The sequence below is a fragment of the Elaeis guineensis genome, chromosome 6 (assembly GCF_000442705.2).
Source record: "Elaeis guineensis isolate ETL-2024a chromosome 6, EG11, whole genome shotgun sequence".
NCBI lineage: Eukaryota > Viridiplantae > Streptophyta > Magnoliopsida > Arecales > Arecaceae > Elaeis > Elaeis guineensis.
In genome coordinates this window covers 15,730,311-15,743,706 of record NC_025998.2, presented here as the reverse complement: position 1 = coordinate 15,743,706, position 13,396 = coordinate 15,730,311, and the positions used below count along the sequence as shown (strand labels likewise).

Sequence of the window (13,396 nt, the reverse complement as noted above, 5' to 3'; positions counted from 1 at the left end):
GAGTGGCAAAGATGGCTGAGGCAATACTGTCTGGGAAGCACAGTTGCAGCCCCCCTTTCAATCAATGGAATCACGAACAATCTTGTTCCACCAAGGAAGCTCAAGATTGACAGTTACTGAGATACGAGACAACAGTGTTATGGAAAACCAGAGGGCATTGATAGAGCTGATTGAAGGATGTGCGGTCTAAGAAATGTGCTTGTGAAAGGAGGAGGCAATCATGGGCAAAAAGGTCTGGGACTGTCCAGCTGTGGTCTGAATCCAAGAATGCTGGCATGTTCCAGCTCTCTCTGGGATGCCAGGTTTGCATCGCAGCACACAAAATAAAAAGATTAGAGAAAAGAAGGCAATTTTGTTTGAGGATCACAGTGCAGCCGATTGGATGGTCTCATGAATCATACAAATGCAATGATTTGAGAGTCAGTCCCCCTAATATGTTGCGAATCATACAGGTGCCATGATTTGAGAATCAGCCTCGTTTCCTTTGCGTGAACTCCTATTCTCTAATACTAGTGGTTGTATACATGCAAGGGCAATGTAATTGTACTGCATTACCGAAAAAAGAGAAAAAACAAAGGAAAGATACCGTGCCCGACTTAGTTTGGCAGGTTAAATACCTCTGATGAATGAGGTAGTTTACAGACCACAACCATCCCATGCTGATGTACCATTCAGGCAGCTCATGGACCGGCAACGGTAAAATTTATTATTTGTTTGTCTTAACTAGTGGTATTTATGCAACATTCCACATCACCAATTCCATATTAAGTACTGCGACTGCCAAATAAAAGACCAGCTTGAATCTCTTTCATGGTTTCAGCTCCATAAAGACAGCAGAAGTAAAATTTTTGAGGGGAAATGGGTACTTGTTCTTCTTCTATTTCTTTATTGATTTATTTGTGCCAACGGTTGCAGCAAAACTACAATGAGGATGCACACATTGAAGAGATTGCTGTTCTACAGTTAGGATAACAATAATAAATAGATATTAAAATGTTTAATGGAAAAAAGAATCATATTACAAGGTTGAGGAATTACTGAATACATCAAAATCATTACTTAAAAGAATGTGCATATCCGGGAATTGAAACAACTATGATAGCCTTATTAATGAAATAATAGACTGCCTGATAAAGGTCCTAAATCTTGTCTCCCTTTACTTATGATGGTAAGCACAGCAATGTTAAAACATTAAAACACAAAAAAAGCAGCACGTCTTAGATTTTTCTTTAAGTTGTGATATATGCTCAATCCTGCAAAGATATTGTAAACTTTACAAAAGTTGCTGAATCCAGATAAATTTTTCCTGTCGCCAACAAGCTGATCTTAAGATGATTATAATGTTTACCAGGAACATTTTTTGCAACATTTATTCTGGCCAGGACACTGGAAGGGATTCAAGTTGGACTTGGTTCTATGAGTGCACATCCATGCTTCAAATTGTTAGCCAAGGTTGGTTTAATTTTTGAGAAAAATGAATGGTGGGTATTGGGAGACCCTTGAGAAGGTATTTACTTCTTCTTATTTGTTGTGAAATTCTTCCTAAGCTTAATTTAATTAACCAACTGAAGCAGCATGCAAGATGAAACTCTATGATCTTCCAGTTTGGGATCTAAAATCGCAGCAGCATTGCAATTAAATTCCCCTTTTTTAACATCATGTAAGCTACATTTTGTAACTGATATATGAAACATGGAGGGCAGGGAAGTTCAGAATATGAGACTTGAAGCTCAAGGATATGCTTATTTGCTCAGATATTAATAAGAACACTCTAGCTTGCATTCAAATATATCTTTGGATTCCAGTAATATAATAACAAAGACTACCTTTTCCTATTCAAAACAGAGAAAATTAAGAAAACTATGTTCAGAGTGCATTTATAACTTCGGTAGATATATAATTACAACATATGTTTCACTGGGCACGAAAAGCTGCTTCTAACTGCTAAAAGAATAGGCACCTCTTTGTTCTTTTCTGTTTCTTGACTGCCTTTATGGAGCTCGGTTCCTGTTTCTGGACTGCCTGCAGTAAGATTGGGGTGGGTATATATTAATTCAGTATGTCTATGATACTGCAGAGTTCGATAATATAAAGTTGCAAAACTGGTGGCAGTAGTAATAATTAATATCATAAACTAGTTCTTCAATGTCCATTCACTTTTAACTACACTGGGATGAGGGAATTGGTAGACACAATGAATTTCAGCATATAAAAAGAAAATATTTCAAGTTTAGTTGGAAATGAACGTGCAGGTGAAAGGACCTAGACAACTCTTAGAGGGATGGTGGAACCACAAATGTAGCGAAAGGGCAACTATGCGTGCTTGGCTCTGTAGCGCTTGTTGGTTGCTTCTAGGTCCCGCACCAGAAGCCTCTGGGCCCTATACACATCCAAGGTTGGTGCAGAACACAGCACAAGTAAATGATGTCATCTGCATGTCCATTTTGACTTGCACCATCTCAGGCAGAAAAGCATAATAGACAGATTGTTTTTGATGATAATAATATACAGATTATTATTTCATTGCTTCCTTCTTACATACTTCAATATCTTTTTGTCAATGCCGGACTCCTGATTATCACCTGCCATGAGATCTAGGAGTGCTAGATATACTGGTTATAAAAAGCCTAGCTCAGCGATAAAAATGGTAGACATTTTCCATCATCAAATTAATGTAAAATTCTTGAGAAAGGAATCTTACATGCATCAACTTTTCAAGAACAGATTTAACAAAATAATCTCAAATTTTGTAAGTTGAATTCTGTCAGGTAAGTTGGAGTGTTATTACATGATTATTTAATAGGCAATTAACAATAGATCATGAAATAGCTCCATAAATTTTAACAATTATAGAATACAAAGAAGGTGTCATTATGAAAGGAAAACTGTGACATCTAAATTAAGCATGGTAAAGAATACAAGCAAGCTAAAGAAATTTGCAGAGCACAGGAAAAATATATGCAGTCATAATGGGGTACAGAGAAATGGAATGCACTTAAGCTTTGCGAAATGGGAACTTGCTTAAATGATATAGCTTAAGTATGACTCTTAGTCAGGAAAACCTAATTAGATAATTATCATACCCTCACAATAAACATTCTCATGGTGAACACAATACATCGCGCAACCTGCAGAATCAGGAAAAGGATGAAAATAAGAAATGAATCACAATCAAAGTTTTGGCACAACTTTATCTCATGAAAATAGAAATTGGGCACAACTACTCACAAGATAGACAATATGAACAATAAAAGTCCATGCACATCTGTAATTGTCTTCTGAGAAAAATATGCATAACAACTAATAAATGAAACATGGAATACCCAACAGATTTGCCAAAAAGATGAGATGGTGCTTACAAGCTACTTTCCGTAGCCATAAGAGAGATTTACTCCTTTCAGCAAAATGTATTAAAAATCCAGCAGAGTGCTATTGTGAATTGTGATCTGCAACAACAGAAAATTATTTGTCACACAGTTACCTTGTGCAATGAAAAATGTACCATGTCATTATGTTTACCTAGATCATGCAAGCATACAGCCAATCAGAAAATGATAAAATGATTGATTAACAGACACAAAACTGTTGGCGGAGACCCTAAATCAGTTTTACTGGTCATACTATTTGGAAATCTATCAGTGTCAAAAAAAAGTCCAAGAGCCAAGTTGGAAGAGCATAAAATAATGTGCTATATGATAGTGACTCATTGTCTGAGAAATATCTGTCAGCTAATCATAAGGTCATCAACATAAGCTATATGATGAAATCAGTGTAGCTATGCATTTCAGTGTTTGTGAGTGAGGTTTATAAAATGAGAAGCATTGTTTCAAATAGATCCACCTAACACTATTTAGGATAGTTATTTTAGAGAAAGTAAAACAGCTGAACGTTTCCTGGATGTATCATATGATAGATACATGTTTACTTTTCTATTTATTTCCATCTATTTATTTAAGCTAGAACTGTACATAAGTTCATACATCACATGCTGTACAGAGTCGCCCAGTCCAGCACTTGCTCCTCAAGTTCATCATTTTAATAATGCTAACAAAATCATGTGCTATTTCTGAAAGCTTTCGTTGAATCTGATGTTTTACGTGACTTTCCAACATATGCATAATATAATTGGGTAAGGTAACCAAAATAACAGACTTATCATAACAAATTAATGGACTACACAAAAGTTTGAGTAGCTTCCAATATTTGCTAGCACAAGTTTGCTATCTCAGTACAACCCCATACCAGTATCATCCTTTTACAGTGTATGTATACGTACGGACCAGTATGACAAGGATATATGTAAGCATACAGTGTATGGTACGCTCGTACCAGATGGTATGGGGTGGTACGGCAAACACTGTGCTAGTAGCATATTGGAGATAGGTATTCAATGATAACTATTATAACAGAGTTCAACATGCATACAATACTGATTAAAGTACAGAAAGCTCATTCATGCACTTTTGCTGAAAATAGGAAATTAAGCAAAAAAATTTTGGAACCATACAGCTATGCTTGGTGAAAATTTCTCCTCGACAGAAATACAGGTGACCCATTATTCTTGATGGAAAAACCCTCCTCTCAATCACTAACTTAACCTTAACCCAAGTTCTTCCATTCAACCTGTAGATTTCACAGATATTCCAGTTAGCCGATGCATGATTAGTTCCCGAGTCTGTCATGGTCAAAAAGTGAATGCAAAAAAGCTATGCAAAGATATACCCGTAAGAAAACATCAAATGACGCATGCCCATTAAAAAAATCTGTCTCTATTTGCTCTTGCATATCAGGATCTGCACCAGACATTATTATAGTAAGTACACATGCATTATTCACACACCACAAGTATAATTATTGTCAACAAGCTTTATCAATGCACTAGAGGTTATCCAGTGGTAAGTTAATGAAAAAAATATATACACGTTTTTTAAAAAAAAAATCCAAGCACTCAACAACGGGAAAGGTCATAATTGCAAACTGATGGGGAAAGTCATAATTGCAATGTACTAATATTATTGGAGAATCTATTCCATGATACAGCATATATGGCTCAGAATTATTGGATCATCATCTCATTCAATCTTCAAATGAATTGTATCCTTAGCTATGAAGGCTCCAACAAGCATCTGCAAAGCCGACTAAACTATCAATTATAAATACAGTTTCATCGCAAGAAAACATTATTGTTCTTAACATGCATTTTCGAATACAATACTTAGTTTGCTGGAAAGCATCACGAGGCTTTCAAGATGCTTGGCACATCTAAAAAAACACACAAAATAATAAAATAAAATAGAAACATAAGCAAATATAGCAGATCTAAGAGTAAACTTGAGGATGAATTCTTCTACAGGTAACATATGTATGATCTAGAGTAACTTGAGGATGAATTCTTCTACAGGTAACATATGTGTTTTCCATCTTATTGTTCAGAAGTTCATTCCAATTGAATATAGCGAAATTGTAAACACTCCAACCTATTTATCCTTATTATGCCTATTTATGAAGAAATCAACATGTTGGTGCAACTCATCTAGCGTAAGCCACTAATTTCTCATCTACAGCTCAGCATGTTATTATGTCTTCTTCTATAGTGTCCTATAGTGCACGGGCTCCCACCACGTGGGTTAAGAAGCGTTAGATGTACACACTTTAACCCTGCCTGCGAGGAAGTTGTTTCTATGTTTCAAATCTATGACCGATCCAATTGGGGAGAAGGAAAAATTTTCTTAACCCCTCCACTCGAATTTCTCAAAAGCATTTAGTAAAGGTAGAAAGATAGTAAGAGTAGGGTTTATGTCCCTTTTTCATTGATGAACCAAAAAATTGAAATACATAGCCATTATTTATAATAATGAAATTGCTCTTGTATAATTAGAGTCAGACTCCTCTCTTAATTCAATAGGACAAGCTTTCCCAAAATAAACATGACTAGTGAAAATAATATGAAAAAGCTAAAATCTATAGGAGATAGATCTCAACTCCTACATCGAAGTTATCTTCTATCGTTTGTGTAATTCTTCTTGGACTGGAGATATACTTGATCAAAATCTTTCTCTAAAAAAAAATTTTAGATTTGATCGCCTATTTCAGAGTCCAAATGATGGAATTTGGGCCTAATCGCTAGCTGCGCAGCGCTCCTTATGGGGCAGCACCAAATTATAAATTGAAAAAGTTAATCGATTTGAAAAAGAGCATTTCAATCGGTATTATATAACCAAGTTATGGTTTTTCGAAGTTTGGTATGCAATTTGGCTTCTCGATGTAGCAAATCTCACTCCTGAATCCTGTCCAATGCTATCTAGAATGGCCAAATGATCTATATCGAGTTTGGTGATCTTTCCGGATCAGTGACACTCAAGTCACAATGAAGCAACTTTACTGTTGTGCCAAGACCCACCCGCTATTCTATCTTCTTTTAGTTAGCTCAAATATTTGTAGGCATATGTACCTCTTTTGCTTTGTTGGCATAATACCATTTAGTCAATTGAAATCGAGAGATATAGCTAACTTTCAAATGTCATTTGATAAATCTATGTAAGCATATTATTTATGTGCACAATAACTTTCACTATTAATTTATGGTAATTTAGGTCTCCAATGCATTGGACCTCTATGCATCTAGTAATGTGAGAAGGTATTTCTTAATTCAATAGTTATACTTGCTCTCAGTCTTATGTAAATAGAGTAGAAGAATTTTTTAGTTTGATGGTGACCAAGTCCCTTGGGCTGCTATGAATATCTCTACATCATTTAAGTCGAGCAATTCCTGGATTATTTTCTACATAGTTTCATGCAAGTATTAACAAGTTTGAACTACACTACTTTCTATTTGTTTGTGTTAATCACAAACCAAAACGGCGACTTTCTGCAAATCAACTTCCTTCTCATTTTGACTTTATAATGTTGATTTTATGAAATAAGAAACTACATGCATAGAAAAAGAGACATCTAAAAAAAAAAAAAAAATAGACAGCTTACCACATGATATTTTTTATGTTCATTGGCGAAGATCCTAACAGGTTCACCCTGTGCTTTCAAAAGAAAAAAGTTAGAATGAAAATGAGGAGGAAAATGGATCAACAAATCCTACAATAAATATAAACAATTAAGTAAACTGGGGATTAGATTTGTCACTTGTGCTACTGTAATTATAGAAAGTTACTTCTAAGCCTTATGCTTGTGCTACTGTAGTAATAGAAAGTTATGTCTAAGTCTTATGTCTGGCCAGCTAGGCTGGTGTTCACAGTGGTTTCACTGTCACATGATGCTCAAAGACAATAACAATGAAAACAAAAGAATCATTCAGAACAGAAGAACTCACTACATTTGCCAACATTTTAACCATGGAAACATCTTTGGCATCAAATATTGCTGAAATTTGTGGCAAGGATGATCATTATTTTGTTCTTTTATTGTAGTGATATCTTATTGTATACAGATACAGAATGTCTTTCTTCATGTCTAATCTCTTTAAGAAGAACTATGTAAGTCATACTCTTGTCTTCTAATCATATTTGGCGTCCCCATCGAGGACTTGTCAACTTAAAATAGATTTCCTTGTCCATCATTTAAGCATGTAGTCATGCACAACTATTTTGCTGGCCTTGTTTATTTGCTTTATGTCAACAATATCATAATTGCTGATGATGATAAACAACGTGCCCATTCAAGCAGCTTCTCCATTGGCAGCTAGCTTGACCTCCACAACTTTTAAGATTCGAGGTTTCTCTCTCAATGAAGGGTACTTAATACTGCACTGATGGTGTTTGCCTTGGTAGTATTCTCATTTTTTATATGTAGCTTCATATGAAGCTGCATTCTGTACCTAGAGGGCACAAGTATTACTTAACCTCACTAGCTTGTGTCTGACCATTATGCATGCAGTTTCTATGGTCAACTAGCATCTCAGACTCTCAGTGCTTCTCCTTCAGTTTTATTTATAGTTGTGCTATTCTTTGATACCTTTGAGGGTTGTAGCTCCAATTTTTTGGTATGTCCCCACATCAAAGCTCTAAGCCCTCAAAAATGTTGATTGGCCAGTGATCCTACTGATCAGAGGTCAGCATCTATTTTCATTGTTTTCCTAGACCTCCCCTCATTTTATAAAAGAATGAAAAGCAACCCTTTCTCCTTCTTTCATACCTCATACTGTCATAGAGGTTGTTTCACTCTGCCACCTTACTTTGACAAGAGATATTGCTTCTACACCTCTCCATGATAATAGGTGGAATGCAAATTGCAAAATCTGAGACTGCTAACAGGGGAATTAAGCATACTAAGGTCAAGTTCCACATTGAAAATCTTTGACCTGCGATGTTTTCACTTCCTTGAATCCAATCTGTTAAAAGCAGCTTACAGACTATGAGAACTAATATCATATGCTTTAGTATATCAAGGGCAAACTCTATATGCTAACTCCCAGAGAATTTATGAGGAGTATTTACTACACTTGTACTTCATATAGATGTCTCTAAAAATTCCCAGTTATGTATAGTACTCACACAATAAACAAGAAGACAAATGCTTGTTATAAATGTATATATAGGATAATTTTCCACTGTAGATTCTATAGCATAGTCATAGCCCATTGAACTTACTCTAGTTTCAAATGCACCAAGTTCTGGGTTATTTTTCTGAAGTTTAAAAAGGATCTGAGATGATTTCATTAAACTTAAAATCTTGGGCAAGCCAAATTTTGATACACCTATGTAGTGGTGAATTTATGCCAAGTTATATCATATTTGTTTGTTTGGAAGTATAAGGTTATGGAAGCATGAGACTGAGCATAAATTGCATTTGATGAATAGTATAAATGTTGACATTGTCATAACTATCATAGCACACTCCAACTCATTTTGGGACTGTTTCAATTTTAGTCTTACATCTATATGTTTTGCCTTATAGATGAACACAATTACCTGCAACAAACCCCATTATCTTACGTCCAATGTTTAGAGGAGTTCCAAGGGTTGCTCCATAGTTAAATAACCTAAAATTGCAATTGGTAATGCATGTCATCTGACTAGTCATTAGGTTTCATGACATGTTTCTTTCTTTCTTAAATTATCCTCAACAAGGAACAGAACATAATCCAGTGGTGAGATGATCTAAGGAAGAAAACTATTTTATTTTTATTTGCACCTGCCAACATGTTTAGATATGTCAAATAGATAAATAGCTCTCATCAGAACATCTATTTCATTAGTTAACAATAGTTACATTTTCATCATTTTTAATTAGATAAGTAGTGTTATCAATACATAATTATCATGTAATTGCAAGATTATTTGAATAAGAATCAATGAGAGAACTAAGGAAGAAAATATACCTTCTGTTCACCATGCCCAACAGGAATGACTTCAATAGCTAGATATGAATCAACATCATCCGCAGTAACCAGATAAGTAGCTTTGTTTTCACCTGTTGCAATATAGAATTGTTAAAAAACTAACTCAAAATTTTAAACTGAACCTACCCAGTTTGACCTATTGTATTAACATGATTACATAAGTATAGAAAAAAAAAAAAAAAAGAAGCTTCTCAAAGAAAATAAAAGTATAATCCCATTGATGAGATGTAGGATTCCAAATCCTGATCCACAGTTGACTCCTAGCTGGAACTTTCAGGAACTCAATAGTGAATAAATTAGGAATGACCTGAGCTTGATGAACAGTCTGCCATTGGCTTCACAAAATTAGAGGTTTTCTAAATTATAACGTATATTGAAGCCTTCTGCATCTTTCAAGTCTAATATTTGAACCCTGAATTTTAGTAATTCATTGATGGGTTTTTTCTATTTATCTTCTTCCAGTTTGTTTTTAAGTGGGAACTTTTTGGTGTGTAAACTTGTTCCTCTTCGAATATAAGATTATTTTGTCTCCTCTCTAGAATCACTTAAACCACTACAACAGTATGAAGCCAATTTATATTTTTTTAAAAAATATATCATGGTGTACTTCAAAAATCTTGGAACAATGAAGTTCTTGCCTTTGTCTTTGGGGAAAAAAATGGCATGACAAGATTGTCTGTAAGGGACCCTGGATATAGGACTTCAAAATCAGCCAGCATAGGTTACAATCTTACCTATGGTAGAAGCTAATCCATATTAAAATAATGCAAGTGTCTCAAAACACACAGTGAATCAAGTACATTTAAACATCTAACTACAATCAAGAGTTATTAAGTATACTTGGGCCTGTTTGGATAATCCAGCAGAGTGGTTCAATTTCTTGCAGGATTCAGGGATTGGGACATCCATTTGGGAATGACCGACATCAACCCATGCCCCCAGCGCAAATCTTATGGGAGGAAGAAAACCTCCATGGGTCTTTTTCTCCTTCCTAGTCCCACAGACTAACAAGCCTACAGATTGGACTGAGGCAGGCCTTTAGAAAACTGCAGGCTGGGCATGCCAACTGGCCCGATCCCTGTAGAAGCACCCAAAGAGGTCCTTGGACCATAGCATTTGCTGGCTACTAAGACTTGTCCAGATCCATTTATTTTACATTTGCCTGCCGCCTAAGTCCGACTCCAGCCAAAAATGTATGTTTGACATAGAAAACTTAATCAAGCAGCAGCTACATTCAAATAACATCCTATTTTACTGTAAATGGCCAAAGGTGCAGGCAAAAGCTTCATAATCTTAAGTAAATATTGAAGGGAAAAGACTAAAAAACATAAAACAGATCAATATATCCAATATAAGAGCTTCAGAAATTGTAAATGCCTTTCCTATTCATGAATCACATTATAAGCTAGCCTCCTTTCTTCTTCATATAGTCCTTTTTCAAGTCTACAGGATATGATACAAGTACTATCCAAGTAAATAGGCATAAAGTACACAACCGAAAAATCCAGTTGTTTATTTTTTCTCAATGGGCCAGCCATGTACTGAGGCAAGAGCCTCCCTTGAAAAGTATCGCCTAGGTGCCATGGTATTTAGAACTAAGATAAAGAAAGATGAAGTTGGTTATCCCTGGCAATTTACAAAAACAAAAGCATCCATGAAAACTTCGCTAAAAAAAAATCCACGAAGACCAAAGTGAGAGGGGTGGATTACCTTCTATGTAGCTGAAATTTCCACCTTCCGAGCAGCGTGTCCACTGAAAGGAAAATAAATAAAAATTGGAAAGAAATCAAAAATGGAATTTACCCAATGATTATATAGAGAAAAACAAGAAATCGCGCCCACCGCGAAATCACAACGAGTTGTTCCATTAATGGCCCAGCCACAGACTTGGAGGACCCGCCCCGGGCGTGCCTCGCCGGAGATGCCGAGCCCCTCCACCGCCGGCAGAGGATCGGCTTCCACCTCCGCCGCCGTCAGCTGCCGGTCGTCGAACGAATCCGACGAATCCGAGCCCTCCGCGTCGCTGTCGAACGGATCCGGCCGGTCCATCTCTCCTCGGCCTCAGAGTGGAATGGAGGGGAGCCGGGAACGAGTTCTCTTGGAAGTCAGTCGTCGGAAGTCGACCTTAAAACGAGTGGGGAAACCGAACAGCCTTCTGCGAACCAATAGCGGACAAGTGGAAGTCGGTGTTGACGGGCATGCTTGTATAAAAATGAAATGGGAAGCCAAGTTGGTGAAACGGGACAAGCTGGGGAAAATGGCATGTAGCTCCTCGTCACGTGTTTGCCATTTGGGAGCACTCGTCTCCAAATTTTTTAAACATCAATTTTGACGGTCGACCGCAGTGGACAATTTATGATTTAGAGCCTGACTCCAGGGAATAGAAATCATATGGGCGGGGAACAGAAATATATATATATATATATATATATATATATATATATATATATATATGATATTTTTTTCTTTTTTTTTTATAATATATTCTTTATTGATATGTAATACATAATCAAATAATATATACCAAATAAATTAATTATTAAATAAATTAATATATATTTTTAAATAAATTGATGCGCAGTTTTCGAAATATAGAGTTCACCAATACATAATACATGATTAGATAATACATATTTAGCAAGTTAATCACCCAGCAACTCAATATACACCTTAAAGTTAATTGATATAAAATTTTCAAAATATTAATTTTATATAGAATCAGATGCTCCTTCTATTAATGAAGTTCGTTAGTCTCGTAATTAATATATATATATATATATATATATATGCTATTTTTTTCTTTCTTGTTTTCATAATATATTTTTATTGATACATAATACATAGTCAAGTGATATACACCAAATAAATTAATTATCAAGTAAGTTAATATGCATCTTTAAATAAATCGATACACAATTTTTGGAACATAAGTTTATTAATACATAATATATAGTTAGATAATAATATTTAGTAAGTTAATCATCCAGCAACTCGATATATACCTATTGACTTTGATACAAAGTTTTCAGAATATTAATTTTATCGGTACACATTATATGGTATAATAATATATATTTATCGACTTTCTAATATACACTGTAAGCTTCTTTGATACATATCTGGTAGTGATTTAATATACATCTTTAGATAAATCAATACATAGTTTTTAAAATATTAAGTTTATCAATATATAGTACGTGGTCTTTGATACACACTTAGCAAATTAGTAATCTAGCAAATTAATAGATACCTCCAAGCAAATAAATATATAGTTTTTAGAATACTATGTTACCAATACATACTATATGGCATAGTGATATATGCTCATCAATTTTCTGATACATACTACATATTTTTTTAACATACACCTAACAATGATTCAATACACATATCTAAATAAATTAATATATATTTTCTAGAACATACTTTTATTTAGAGATATATATTGAATCATTACTAGATGTATATCAAAGAAGCTTGTAGTATATATCAGAAAATCAATAATATATACCACCAAGCCATATAGTATGTATTGATGTATATAATATTCTAAAAATTATGTAGTAATTGCTTGAAAGTATATATTGGGTTGCTAGATAACTAATTTGCTAAGTATGATTCTCTAATTGTATATTGTGAACTCCATATTCTGAAAACATATATCAATTTATTTGGAGAGGTATATTGAATTCCTTGATGATCAATTTATTTAATGTGTATCATATATCTATGTAGTATATATTAGTAAAAAATGTATATTGAAAATAAAAAAGATAGAGAATATATATTTTTTTAAATTACAAGATTTATAACTCTATTAGTAGAAAAGTCTTTGACTTTTAAGTTTATTCTTTGAGATTGATGTTAAAAAAATTATGATAAATTATGAAGCCCACCTTATAATTTTTCTTTAGTACCCACCCATATGATTTTTGTTCAACTCCAAGCTTATCGTGGCTAGCGAAATCCATCTCTCTGGGACCATCGTTCCTAGAACGGAGTTATGGTCGGCCTAGGAGAGTATTACTCATGTGAGGTCGGCTT

The 13,396-nt window shown here is 34.7% G+C and overlaps 1 protein-coding gene across 1 annotated transcript; it reads right to left on the bottom strand.

Annotated features, from left to right (window-relative positions):
- Positions 1–1,757: 1,757 nt before the first annotated feature.
- LOC105047115 (uncharacterized) lies at positions 1,758–11,530 on the bottom strand. Its single transcript, XM_073259252.1, is given in 14 exon segments — positions 1,758–2,022; positions 3,084–3,118; positions 3,121–3,128; positions 3,360–3,381; positions 3,384–3,429; positions 4,487–4,545; positions 4,548–4,580; positions 4,583–4,617; positions 4,715–4,793; positions 6,818–6,821; positions 6,985–7,029; positions 9,332–9,423; positions 11,063–11,105; positions 11,195–11,530. Coding segments are annotated over 14 exon segments (786 nt in total). The 5' UTR covers positions 11,402–11,530; the 3' UTR covers positions 1,758–1,944.
- Positions 11,531–13,396: the final 1,866 nt, after the last annotated feature.